Source organism: Nanorana parkeri, unplaced genomic scaffold, assembly GCF_000935625.1.
Source record: "Nanorana parkeri isolate BGI_ZX_2015 unplaced genomic scaffold, ASM93562v1 scaffold89, whole genome shotgun sequence".
In the NCBI taxonomy this organism is placed as follows: domain Eukaryota; kingdom Metazoa; phylum Chordata; class Amphibia; order Anura; family Dicroglossidae; genus Nanorana; species Nanorana parkeri.
In genome coordinates this window covers 446,224-460,908 of record NW_017306357.1, presented here as the reverse complement: position 1 = coordinate 460,908, position 14,685 = coordinate 446,224, and the positions used below count along the sequence as shown (strand labels likewise).

Below are 14,685 nucleotides of genomic sequence, written 5' to 3'. Positions count from 1 at the left end.
TGCTGTGAGACTGATCTTTTCAGAACAAAGAGAATCACAGGAATTGGATTTTTAAAATGTACAATTGGCAGCAGATTCTGTCACTGCAAACAGACAGGTTCGGTCAAGCCTTGGGCTGCATGGGAAAGGCTTGGGCACACCTGGGCCCTGACATATCTGTAAAATCATTGGTATTTTTTTAATAATGCAGTTCAGGTGATGTGCCAACTGATTTTAACTCCGACAACCAATCAGTCTTCTCCCTCTATCAGATGAAAGCGATAAGGGCAATGAAAGATGACTGCTGATTGGACGCTTTTGGGCTACTGCACTTTCAACATGAGTTTTTTTCTCACGAGTTAAACATAAGCTCTATTAATGTTGATGAAAACACCATAAGGTGTAAAAAGACTGTTGTTGAATACAAACACCACTGACAGATCGTGGCACAAGACTTCAAAGAAACTTCTAGAGTGCTTTGGCCACTGACAGGCTAATTTCAGGCAATGAGAAAAGGCAAAGTGCAGTAACGTATGACGAGCAATCAAAATTCTTATTTTTACTGGTTAGACTATAGTAAATGTAATAACATATGAGTTAATAGATTTTGCAGATCACTATTGCTGTGTGCCTTGTGTTACTGAATAAACCTGAATAAATACAATTCACAATGCAGAGACAACCTGGTGGGGTAGCATAGTGTATCTAGTGCAGGGTTGATATTGTAATACCAAATCAGCAAAGGCAATTAGTCTTAAAATAACAAAGGAAATTACAATATTCCAAACAAACCAGTATGTTGTACATTCTATTCTCTTGGGCTAAGGGTTTTATCAATTGCATTGGGATATTTTAATAAGAGACAAATTGGCTTTTTCAGCAAGGCATTGCAATTAGCAATGCATTGCACTATACACAGTGTAGTAATCTATAGCTACAAATCAGACTTTAGTTTACTGTGGAAGGACCATTTCAAAGACACATTTGGATTGGTTGCTATAGGTTACTGTACTTGGCAAGTCATCCCTGCCCTATGCACTGTATAAGCCCGAAGCTGTAGGTGTCATATGCATGGATAATAATGTTTCTCCATATTGCTGTAATTCCAAGTTTCCCAACTACTTTCCAGTCCTTTGATTGTAAATCCTTGATCAGACCCCCTATAGAGCTTGTGATTGAGTGTCCTTAGCTCAGACACTATAACACAATTACTTGGACACTGCCACAGAAACCAACGCTGGGATCAAGCGAGCTACATTCTCGGTATATACACTCTCATTTCAAAGACAGCAAAGCAGCCACCAATTTCCTTCAAGCTGCAAGTTTAAGTGTTGGAAAACTCAAGTTTCGAAAAAAGCCTCCCATCAGCAAAAGGAAAATATGGGAAATCTACTTGTTATGCTGTATAAAAAAAGAACACCGAGAAGACTTGTGTTCTTTTAGGCAACGATTTGGGATTTTGAATTGATTGTGATTTGATAAACTCCCTCTTCCTTGGAAACCTTTGGTTGACTTAGAGGCAAAAGGGAAACAGGAAGTGTATGGCAATAAGTTAATCGAAGCACATTAAGTTTTCTGCCTTAAAACAGCAAGCAGCGGCATGAACGTAAAGCGCTCGGTGCTAAGAAGCCGTAGGCACACCTGAGAGTAATTAAAACGCTGTTTAAATACTTGTAAAAGTTGGATGGAGGTATGGATGGACAAATAGGTGGGAGGATAGATTAAAAAGTGGACGTGTTTTCAAGACACACATATCTTTGTATACACATACCTACACGCACATATAAGCATACACCTGGATATAGGCGACATACTCACATAATCTTACTCACTGGCATATTTAGCAAGCCTTATTGCATGATACCCTACTGTAACCAGAAAGTATTATAATTTGACAATACACTTAATACATGCGCTGCAATGCCAACACTTACACTATCAGTCTATAGCATTATTCATTTAGTAAACAAGACAGAAATTGAAGTGCAGTGTGCACTGGAGTGAAACACATCGTTTGATTACAGGGTTTAAATGTCCCCTCTATACTGGCGACGGAATCTATTTCTCCCCCATAACAAAAGCCTAGACACGGATGCATGGAACTGCATTTTTTCTGACTTTCATTTGACATTTCACAGCTAGTACACAGTGAGCAGGAATTCCAAGTAAGAACACCACCTTTTGTGGTCGGACAAATGGGAGATGGTAACTATGAGTACACTTTATAAAAGCAAGGGCGATATAGAGAGCCATGGATTGTAAGATATATACATTATTAAAGCTATGCTTAGAACTGTACTGCTGTTCATAAAGTGTGACACTTTCATCCAAACTACACCGAAAAAAATATTTTCTTTATAGGGACAATCTCAGACCTTGACATACCACATGTAGTATAATAAAAAATAATAATAATAATAAAAAAAACAAAAACAGAATGTGTTTAAATTTAATAAAGTGCATAAAAAAGATTCATGGTATATTTTCCTTTTGGCTTTGGCTTTAAAGCCAAATGTGAAATTCTTCTATCCCAAAATAGTGATGACATTAAAATTCAACTTTATATATGTGTTAATTGGATTATTTTTAAAAAAATCCAGTGTATTCTTGCATTCTGTGAGCCACCCATGTTTGTGACCCACCAACTTAAAAAACAAAAGTGTTTTCAGTAATTGCAGTTTTTTTTATTTTCTTATATGATATAAAATATACCCTCTGCTTAGCAAGAAACAAATGCTTAAAAATAGTGTTTAGTGATTCACTGTACATCTGTGCTTGAGCTGTAATTAGCACCTATATGTACAGAATAATTAAAGTTGTGACTGCTTTAGAGGAGAGGAGATAATAGAGGTAACCCCGGTCTTTTTTTTTTTTTCACGCGGCTTGCTATATTCCCAAATGATTGCCACCTGCTCCCCTATCTCGCCTCTTTCCCTAGCCGTTTCCTCGGCAACCTTTCTCTGGCTTCCCCTTGGAGCGATAGCTTTCACTTACAATGCTCCATCTAATCTTGTTTGTTTTACACCCATCAAAACAAGCAGACAAAGACAATTCCTTGAGAATGAAGGCGCTGGGTGGGGATAAGGAAGCTTCAATTTGCTAGAACTTGAAAGTATCTCTGATCATTTTCTTTTTTTAAGGTTGCAGTCCAGGGCAGATTTGTAAGGAAGGGGGGGTGGTGGTGGTGTTGCAAGGAAATCGGAGGGACACAGAGCCCCGGGTCCCTGCAGCATTCAACAACATGCCATGCAGGTCACGACTGCGAGATGCAAGTGTGGCACTTTATACCCATTGTGAGAAAGGCACACAAAAGGAGCGTCAAGTAGCTACACGGTCTATGTTGTGGGGCAATAAAAAAAAAAAGGCAGCTGTACTTATTTAACATATGTGCATTCTGCAGCAATTTTCTCTTTTTTTCCTTTCTTTCTTTCTTTTTTTTTTTTTGGTGCTTTAAGGCACAAAGCTTTCTTCGGCCGTGTAAAAAAAAAAAAAAAGGCACCGACACGTCCAAAGACTCATGTAATTCAAATGAAGACTACACAGCATCAAGTAATTCTGTGATAGACGTTCGCTGACATTATAGTTGTCAAGGTACCCTTCCTAGATTGGCTGCAGCACACGCTGAAGGAAGCAGTGAGGCGTTCGACAAAGCTAGTGCATGAATTTCTCATTTAAAAAAAATAAAAGGCAAGGAGAAAACAGTTGTAAATGGAAATAACTGCTTGCGGTCTGAAATGGAAAAAAAATACGGAACAAAAAAAAAAAAAGATACAATTCACCGCGATTCCACTTACCATCTTTAAGCCATTCCACTCCATCTGTGATTATTGAGATGGAGCCTTCTAGTGTGTCACAGTGTCAAAACCAAAAAGAGCCTTATGTAAAAGCTGACATTCCTTCTTACAGTAGCGCTGGCAAGAGATGCTACGAAGGACACACGCGCACACACACACTCACACACACGCACACACACACACACTCACACAGAGTGCGCGCTGTAACACACGCCAGCCTCCTCCTCTTTTATGAGGTCACGGCAGGGAACTCTGAAATACAATATGCAGCATATACCAAACCCCTATAAATCACTCTCATGAAAGATTACCATACCAACTGCGCAGACCAACCGAAATTAGCAGCGAAGGGGAGATGCTATTTTTTTTTTTTTAAAGGCTTGGTCTTTTTCATTATAACATTTTTTTTCCCCTCGATTTTGAGAGTCTTTGTGCAGAAACACAATGGTAGAAATGAAACCTCACACAGTATCAGAGGTTAGATGGAGATGGGCGAATGCTTACACGCCGCATACTTCATGGGGTGTTTTTTTTTGTGACAATAGGTCGACGGTGCTAGCGTACAACACACACACAAAAAAAATGACCTTGAAACAAAAATTAAGCATTCTAATTGCACGTGACAAATCACTGAAGAAACACGCACTCGCACACACAAAAAATAGCAGCCCACCACTATGATCACTGAAGCGACGGAACACCAAGACTGTATGAACAAGAGATGCAGACAAGAGACAGACTTGCAAAACTGAATGGAACTTGAAAATACGTTAAAATAAAAATAAGGTGCCACCTACCATCACCATTCTTAAAGGTTAATAGTGTCTCGCTGTGTGCTCCGACTTTTTCTCCTTGTAACTGTTATTTTCAAGAATGCTTTAGGAAGGAAAAAAAAATATCCCAACAACTCGTATTTAAAAAAAATAATAATAAATAATATAAATAACTAAATGAACTGCTAACACATAGGACAAGGCAAACAATGGAAAATAAATAAAAATCTGAACAAAAAATAAGGAAAGAAAAAAAAAGAAAGGAAAAAAAACAGAGAGAGAGGGACTGTGATGATGCCTCTCGAATGTAGGGTGTAGATATGAAAATTGGATACAGCCTTGCCTTGAAAATTGGCTAGATGCTTGCATGCATTTATGGGACTATCTGTCAGATAAAGGCAGTATCTGATTGGCTGAGTGGGCTGGAGAAGGTGGGGCTAGGCAAGGTGCTATTGAAATTGGCTTCTATCAGGCTGGGGAGCTTAACTGTTTCCCTGCTGCAATAGGTTTCTCCACAAGTTTCTGTGACATATGTTGCTGCCGGAGCCTGGGGGTTAATGGCTCAGTGTCTGTCCCTGAAATGCTCTTTGTATTTGACATAAATGACCAGCTGGGAACTTCTGGCTGAAGAATATCAGTTCACGGGTCATTCCTCGCATGCTAACTGTACTAATCCTAATGATTGATTTTAACATTACACTCCGATGTGAATAAAAGGGGGAATCAGCACACTGATGGTAGGGAGGGGGCTCTTTCAATGCCATTTGCTGCTCTGTTTACAACCTGGGCATCATTAACAAAAAAAAAGGGTTCTGATACAACTAATGACGAAGAGCTGTACAAAGAGGTATATTCAGACTTTCTTTTTTTATTATTTTTATTTTAAATATACTTTCAGGAACATTTTCTTTAATACACTCCATTAGCAGCAATGGCTTCAGTTACTATTTTAGCTGCTTTATCTATTTCTGTATCTCTATGCATGCATTTTGTTGTGAGCATAGCCAGCCTATTCCTGGCATAATTATGAGATTATTGATGTCTCTGATGCAAGTGAAGAGGTTCTGCATGAGACTTTACATAAGAGCGTTTTTTAGTGCACTAAATCTGCTGCCCAAGACTTAAAACATTAAGAGGACAGGAAAAAAAATCATTCTCTTGACCTTGAGGCCCATTTCTTGCTGGTCAGCAAAGTTGTTAATTGAATATTCGGCTCTAAATTATACATAATTGTGAATCCCTGGGGGAATAACTTGTCTTTTTCTGCTACTCTGAGCATGCTGATAATATGAAAAAATGATTTAAAAGCAACTCAATTTTTTGGGTGAGATTGCTGCTGTGGGGTAAGGGATCAATATGAAAAGTTGTATATACCGTTTGCTGCCGTTGGCCTTTTTATAGCCACCTGGATTTTGTACCTTAGTTTTGGCAAATGGTGTATTTTTAAAACAATAACTTAATTCTTAATCATTTCAATAATCAGTTGGCTGTTCTTCCAATAAACACAAGTTAGGGCACATTTGTGGATTTTTTTGTGTGTTTATGGGCTCAACCATTTTCTAAACATTGTATTGTAGGCGGTGACGTTGACATTGTAGGTGTCTAGATTATTTGTAGACCAGATGTGGGTCAACCAACAGATAGGTAAGGGGTAGGCTACCAAAGTGCCCATGTTGACTGAAGGGCAGGTGTTGGAGAAACATTCAACCAGGCTTACTCACTCAGGATCCATGTGGATCATGCAGTAACCTATAGCAACCAATCTGAATTTATCCCTCACTGTCCTGACTTCAGTAAACAAACCTGGGTGCTGTGGGGGACTTTTAGTGGCTTTTTAATGCATCACTAAATGGGCACTTATATACAACCAAAGCTTTTCATAACTCAGTCAGACTGTATAATGGAATAGTCAAAACAAAATGGTTCCTATGTCATAGTCATCTACCAGGACTTATGCTTCTAAGCCAAACAAAATACCCAACCCTTTTTGTTTACCACAAACAACTTTCTTTGCACACATAATGGGAAAAAAACAAGAATTCACAAATTCTTATGTGTGTTTATTTTGCTTAATATTTTCTTTGAATGTTCTTCGATATCAGACTTTTCGTAATACACAGAAAGCATTTTGTAGGAGTCTTTTGTTTAATGATTGATGTCAGAGCAGGAAGAGATGATTATCATATAGATTTTTTGAGAAGACAAATTTTGTAGGTAGAATGGGAGGGCAATACATGATTAGAAGATCCAATTTAACTTATGTACCATATTCTGAAGCAGAGGATCATGGGAAGAGATCTGGGAATAAAATACATGGTAGCTTTTATGGAGATGTAGAAACTCGACAGAGTAGTAGATTTACTTGCTAATAGGCGCACAACTCTGTTTACCAAATTTTCAAGCACATTAACCTGACATTTCCATATTTTCAATACATTTTTAGCATTGGTGTAAGTAGGGACTTTTGCACCCCAAGCAAAGGATTTGCAACTATTTGTCGTCCCCCGCAAACAAATTTCGGTCCTATTTTTGTCATATTGCATTCCTGTTTCTATGCTCCCATTGGATGCATTTTGTGTCAAGAACACTTGGTAAAGATTTAACATCTACGAGAACAGCATTTACTATTTTGTTTTTAGGTCTAAACATGAAACTACTTGAGAAATATAGACTGCCCTACATTTTTATTTTTATTTTTTTAACTTAAAGTCTGTTCCAAGTTTATACGACGTTACACAAATTTTTTTAAATTCTTGAACTCGATGTGCTTCACAGTTGAGAAGAAAAGGATCTGTAAATTACATTCATTACTTTAGTGGTTTAAAGAGAAAAGACTTGGCCAAAATATTTTTTTCTCCACCTGCGGCACGAAAAGACAACTGAACCTACCAATGGACTTCTTGGATTACCTTAAGAATATCTTGAGAAGACCAGCACAGTCTGACTTTCCCTAGTAGTGTAATCAGGCACGAAAGGTTTAAGTTAACAAAGTATCCTCTACTTTTGGAAGAATGCACCTACAAAGAAGCCACAATAACTTTTCAGTTCAGGTGGCATTGTGTGGTTATTGGAATATTATGACCTTACTTCCAAAGTTTTTATATCAAGAAATGCTAAAACACACAGATTGCCAGCCATGCTAAAATACACAGTTGGCCAATCTGACATTTCTATTGGGTGCAGATCTCAGTTTCGGTCTCCATTCTGTATTGAGTTTGCAACAGAATGTTACGATCACCATGTATACTTAATGGGGCAGTGCACGGAGCTGTAACTATATTCAAAGTGTAGTAACCCAGAGCAACCAATAAGATTTTGGTTTACTCTGGTCAGATATTTAGAAAGTGAAATCTGTTTGGTTTGTAATAGATGTTGTACTTTGCACATGGTTACTGCACTTTGCCCAAAGGAAGCATGCAATTCCTTGTGATTAAAACACAGTAAAACTTAATATAACTTTATACCCAGCAACACAAATGGTGGAATGTATTAACCAGCGCTTTCCCATTTCCTATTGGTACACACAGATATAATCATCACAATACATCCCCATCTACTAAAGCCATATACAGTCGTGAGAACATTTTGTGAACTAATTTTCTTGATTTCTGCATGAATGGCTCTTCAAATATGTTGTGAATATTATCTAAGCCCTATTGAAAATTCCAGCTTTATTTGACAAATAAATAGTATTTTACATTCTTTTGATTAGTCAAGGTCATTTGTGAAAATAGTATACAAACCACTAAATGTAATAACTAGTGGAACTTGATGGAGACTTTAATAAATGCTGGCAGGTACATTGCTTAGAATGTATTTGACCCATTCTTGTATATCAAAACCTTTATTCATATTTTTACGATGCCTCGCTTGAATGGCCTGGTCCGATTACACCACAGCATTTCGACAGGCTAGAGGTCAGGAGCCTGCCTCGGTTATAGCACACTATAAAATGTCTTCCAATGTTGTTTACATGCTACTGTATTTTGAATTGTTGACAGGTTGCTTAGCCCAACGTCGCTTGACAAAAACACCAACATTTGCAGTACCATTTGTTATACAACATGCTAATAATTGGTCCCTCAATGGTGGCAAGACCTCCAGACCCTAACACACCAAAACATTCCCACATCATTATGCTCCCCCCACACTGATGCAGAGTTTGGATTAAGTTTTGGCATTGGTTAAGCTTTTTGTCTCCAAACATGACAGTGCATACATTAACCACAATGTTTACCTAAAGTCTCCTCTGTCCTAAGAAAAAGATTATATTAGTGCCAAGGGACAGCCAGGTAGTCTTTAGTAGACTTGAAATGGGCAGCAATGTTTTTGTTTTGGCAATCTCCCATGAACACTACTTTTATTAAGAGTTTTTCCTATAGTCAACTTATAAACAAGATTGTTATCATGTGCAGCATAATGAGCACTAATCCACAGAGGTCACTCCAGGTTTATTTGACACCAGTTTAAAGATTGTGAAGATTGACCTTGTATTAAACTTTGTAGGATGTCCCACCTAGAAAAAGGGGTAATGGTACTGCCAACCTGGCGAATAATGGGCCCCAGCCTTTGGAATTTTTTTAAACTCTTTCCATTCTCATGAGCTTCAAAAACTCTTCTGAGATTTTATAAAATCTCTTTTATAAATGCCGTATTGCACTTCAGCAGGGTTCTTTTGCAAGAATAGATACAAAACTTTTCCACGCCTAAATTTACTGGAATTGCTGATGCCAATTACACTCTTTTTATCTTAGAGATCAATGACCTTGATAGTGTAACCTTGTTTTTTTTTAAACATGAAAGCTATTGAAGAGTAGGATATGTGTTGTTGTTAGATACTACTGCCTATATTTATAGCCATTAATGCAGAAATCAGGAAAATTCAATTCACTGCCCTTCCCTGTAATTGCTTATCTAACTGACACTTTTTTCAAATACCTCTTTAATATAAACATATGCCATAGTACTTCCCTAAATATCAACATGTTGGTTTTTAGAGGCATCCCTAAGTGGCACTATAGCTTAAGGCTACAAAATGTAAGTACCTGCATGCTGTCAGAGGTGGCGCTATCTACTAAAGCCTCAAAGTTATCAGTTAACCCTTAAGTGCTTGACAATCGCCCTAAAACTAAAGCAAATATTGTACTTAAAAGGAAACATAGCCAATCCTATCAGAGATATTAAAGTCTTCAGCAATACTTCTTGCAACACCAATATAACACTAAAAATGAGGGTAACAAAATAATAAGTAGTAATGTATGTAAGGTACGCTTTAATTTTTCAGAGCAGGCTGTATTTTTCATTTTGCACTCAGTATAAAATATATGTAGTCTAAACGGTCTGCGTTGTCCTCTCTATATAAATATGCAGGTATATGCTATACATCCACAGCTCTATATACGTACATGAAAACATAAATATACATATCTCCGCAGACTGATATGAAGCAATATTAATATTCAATATTTCAAGAAAAAGCAGTAACAATTCAAGTTCAAGAGTACACAATAATATGGAAAATGAAGTTTTTTGCCCAAGTAACATGCATTTTAGAATTAAAGGTAAACCAATGCATTATGCTAACGTAAAGCTTCCCCCACTATAGGTACTATTCCTATTTCATTTACAAGGCAAAAACTGAACAAATCTTGCTCAAAATGCAAACATGACCAGTCCATTATGCACTATGCAGTAAAAACCAACTTAAACCCTTGGTGATGGTGTCTATACCTCAACTCGCATTACAGAGGCATTATCATTTTTGTAAACAATGCATGTTTCACTGCTTTTTTTTTTGCATAGTATATATAACAAGACAATGCAAGTATGACACAACATAGAGTGGCTTCATTACTACAAAGTCAAACTGGGAAACCAATAATTCCTTCATGAACATTGTATGCTAGTTTGAGGGCTTCACTCAAACTATTAACTCTGAGGTCTGGTAAAGCACACAGCATTCTGCACTTGCCAGGTTAATCTAGGCTCAGACAGACACTGCACAGCATAAAGAGAAGAAAGAAGAAAGAGAAAAAAAAAACAATACAGACACGGAACTCGTGCACAGCCAATTCCTCCAAAATCAAATCAAAAGGTGATTAGATTGCCTTACCCTAAATGAGCAGCCTTGTAAGTCATTAGTGGCAGCAGACGCATGTAAAAGAGATGGATTCATAGTGTATCTCTCAGCCTGTCTCCAGCAAACATCCTTTCCAAACGGTATGGACATCTTAACATCACAAGTAAATCTGCAGCGTCTCTTATGGTCCAGATGGGCTACACCACAAGCCAATTCAGCATTAATAAACACCTACTCTGGGCAGCTTGCAAGTCATACTTCGTACTATCATAGGCAACAGCAGTCGACTGACGCACTCATTAACCTCTATGCTGTCAAAAGGACCAGGAACGCAATACACTGGAAGCCCGCTTGGCTGCAAAGAGGTTTAAAGATCAGTGGAGGGAAGACAGCAAAAAAAGATTCTTGATTTTTTCGTTAAAAAGAAAAAAAATACAAACAACAAACCCTCTTTTTTTAATTGTCAAGATCAGGTTAATTTGTCTTCATTTAGGAGAAAAATTTGAAATAATTCTTCATTACAGCAGTTTAAGTCAGCAGGCAAAAAAAATTTGTTAGACTCGCATAAGAAAGTGTCAAATTGTTACCTCATTATTTAACAAAGCAGCATTAAGGGTCCTGGTGATTTCAAACATCTTGTCAGAGAGTAACAAAAAGGAGCCTTTGCTATGCTCCGTCTGGAAAGGGGTCTGTCCGAATTGTTCTTTTTTTTTTTTTTCTCCAAGAGAGTCAATATGAAGATTCCCTAGAGTTCGCACATCAGAGCCTCTGTTCAGCTTGCCGGATTTTCCCCCTGATCAAGCACGTAGAGTACAGATGGATACAGCAGCATGGACTGCTCCCTTGCAAGGTTACACTGCTACAAACATGGCTGGTGTTAAAAGTATTCTTTCAAAGTAACAATTCAAAGCATCACCACCAGGTGGTTTGTGAGCGCACATGCAAATAACCTTGAGAAGGAAAAGAAACCTGGAGCTTTTTGGTTGGATGTGCTGAAACAGGTATATTAACAGCTCACACCATGACTTGTGTCCCTCCAATCAACCCTGGTGCAGCCTATCGCTTGTCACTGCCCACTATAATCCCCCCACCACCACCACCATCACTACTCAAGAAATACTTCTACATTCCAAAACAGTCTAAAGCTTCATCTTGTACACCGCATCAATGCAAGTCTCACAATCATCCTGTCTGCATTCCGTTGTGATGTAAAATTAAACCATTTGCACATTATATTGCAAACTCACACCTAATTTATAGAAACTGAGATGTAGGCTGGGATGTAGTTATATCTTGCCTTGCAAAAGAAAATGTCTAATGCGTTATTGCTGCACTAGGCCAGTTTACAACAGGGTAATGAGGATCTTTACATTCGATGCAGTGCTATTTTCTATGCAGAACCAGTTGAGCGGTTAGAAAAAGATTTTGTGCTGCTCGATTGCTGCAATGGTTTGGTGGAAGTGATGTCTCAGATGTATTCAGTATCTAGTTGGTATCAAGAAAGCTGTAAAGACAGCATAGGAAATAGAATCGACATTAGTTTTAATGGAATGTTTAAATGAAAAGCAGATTCTTTATCACGTCTTAGTATACCTTTTGATGTGAACAATCCATTTCCCTACCAATCTTAAATAATTATTTTACCTTTTTGACTAAGGCTCAAGTACAGAGAGTTCTGTAGGCAAAACTGTCAAAGGTCCACAATTTGATCCAAGTGTCCATATGTGACTGCAACTCTGCTATATTTACTGTGTGTAATACACAATGTGGGGAATTTATCAAAACTGGAGCAGAGAAAAGCTGGAGCAGATGTGCATGGCAACCAATCAACATCTCTCTTTCATTTTCAAATCTTAACTGAACAAACTAAAGAGAGAAGCTGATTGGTTGCCATGCACATCTGCTCCAGTTTTTCTCTGCTCCAGTTTTGATAAATTCCCCCCAATGTTTTCCATAGAGAATGAGGAATCATTCTTCTTTTTCTGTCCAGTTATCTGCTGTTTGAGGCTTTAGTAGGCGTATCTGGTTTACTGAAGGAATATTTAAACTCCTTTAAAAAATAAAATAAAAAATAAGGCCAAGGGTGAACATGGCAACCTGAAAGTTGTTGAACAAGGTATGAGGGGTCCCTTGTTGAGATTCTGAACTGCAGGCCCATAGTTTTTAGTTGTGTTTTGGGATGCTTTAATTATTCTTAATTGCTGATTTGATAGTTATAAGTATAAGCAGTATAATTCACTATCAAACATTGTTGCAATGTCTAGGGTAATAGGACATCTAAAACAGAAAACAGCACAAATCTATAACAAGGTCACCTTAAAGCAATGTAACTTTATGGTATCTCAAAATGTTAAATCAATAATACATCAGCATCCTGTTTATTGTACTAATGTGATTCCGTGAGAACAGTTCAACAATAAGCTTATTTTCAAGACCGATTTTTTCTAAAATGGGCACAAATAACAGGAAGTACCCTTGTTTTTTTTTTTGCAATCATCATACAGAACATTTTAATTGTTGCAAGTAAGAGAAAATACTTAAAAACTCTGATCTAACTTTCAGCAGCCAAAATACTTAGGCTGGATTTGTGGGAAGACCACTTAAGCCAGGGTCTAGACTGACAATATTTTTGACCCTGTAGTAAACTCCACATGCATTGTCACTTCTCTTTATCAAATAAAAACAAGACTTAAGCATCTGATCAAAGATGGAATTACATTTCCCTGTAACATATATATTCTTAATTATCTGTGGCACAATCCTGGGTACCTCATTCTCCAGCTCTGCAGGACTTGCTTCATCCAGTGCTACATACATTAATGATTCGAAGCAGTAGTGGATGGGCAAACATCACTTTAATTCTTAATACAGACAGGAAGGGATATGGCGAAAGTATTACCTTATCTCATGGTGATACATAAAAGGATGAAGAGTTTGGAGAAGGCAGGAGAAATGAACAATCTAGGACAACATAGCTGATTTGGAAAAATTCTCCAATTCAGCTCACTTTCCGTTTCAGCCATTTTGGCCTAGATTGTTTACTTCTTCTGCCTTCTCCAAACTCTTCACCCTTTTGTGAATAACCCTGCTAGCATCCAAATTGGGCTAGATGTGGCAAAAGCAAAGACCATAGATGGACCGATGTCTTAGAGATATCTCCTATTCCTAAAATACCTAGAACCACAACACCAAAACATTCTGCTGACTTGCTTATCAGGTTATCAGGTTGATGTGGTTTATTGATGGTGATAATATTGATACCTTTTCAACTTTGAAAGCAGAGCAATTGCTGCCCACTCATGTAGGTTTTCAAGAATCCCATTTTATTGCAAACTAAGGAACACCTACATAAACAGATCAATTTGCAGTTTGTTTTGGGTGTGTCGCTTGTAATGATCAAGCTACTATATGTATGGCGACGTCATTTTGGTATCACTCCCTCTGAAAAGCCATGCATAATGACGTAATGTGCGTGATGACATCCCAGAGGGATGTAGTAGTAGTGAAAACTGAAAAATGGCCTGCTATATACAGGCTAGTATTCGCTAATACTCATGTCTGGGACGTACAGTTTTGTTTTTTTTTTTTTTTTTTTTTTACTGTAACAGTTTCCACTAGGATTAGACAGATACAAGGAGTATTTGGGTGCTCCTCACCCTCCTACATAGCCATGCATGGTCAGGTGTGCATGTTGGGTCAGGTGTGCATGTTGTAGAAGGATTACATAGGGGAAAAATGTTATGTTTGGTTCATGTGCATACACATGACTTCCACCCTATTTTGACTAGCTTTACATTCATGAGCAGGTCTAGCATCAAGAGTAAAAACTGTGAAAGACATACCACACGTTTTTATCCTATTCAACTGATGTTCACAAGTAGTAAAGGTATGTCTTTAGAGTTGTTTCCTTTTCTACAGAACAAAGCACAGTAAAACCCTCTTAAAACAGATGATATCTGCATGTCTCATTTCCATTGCAAATACCATAAATAAGGGGTTTCAGATATTAGGCTGAGTCATGAACTGCTGGAATACAGCATAAATGCATTCTACTATTAGA

At 37.7% G+C, this 14,685-nt stretch overlaps 1 protein-coding gene across 7 annotated transcripts in view; it reads right to left on the bottom strand.

Moving 5' to 3' along the window:
• ELAVL4 (ELAV like RNA binding protein 4) overlaps positions 1-11,597 on the bottom strand; it is a 110,408-nt gene extending 98,811 nt beyond the window's left edge. For 2 of the 7 annotated variants that reach the window (XM_018552490.1, XM_018552496.1), the window contains exon 1: positions 10,659-11,205. In XM_018552490.1, coding sequence (XP_018407992.1) covers positions 10,659-10,775 — 117 coding nt within the window. In that variant the 5' untranslated portion in view covers positions 10,776-11,205. The other 5 variants (XM_018552492.1, XM_018552491.1, XM_018552493.1 and 2 more) reach the window with 5 other exon arrangements.
• Positions 11,598-14,685: the final 3,088 nt, after the last annotated feature.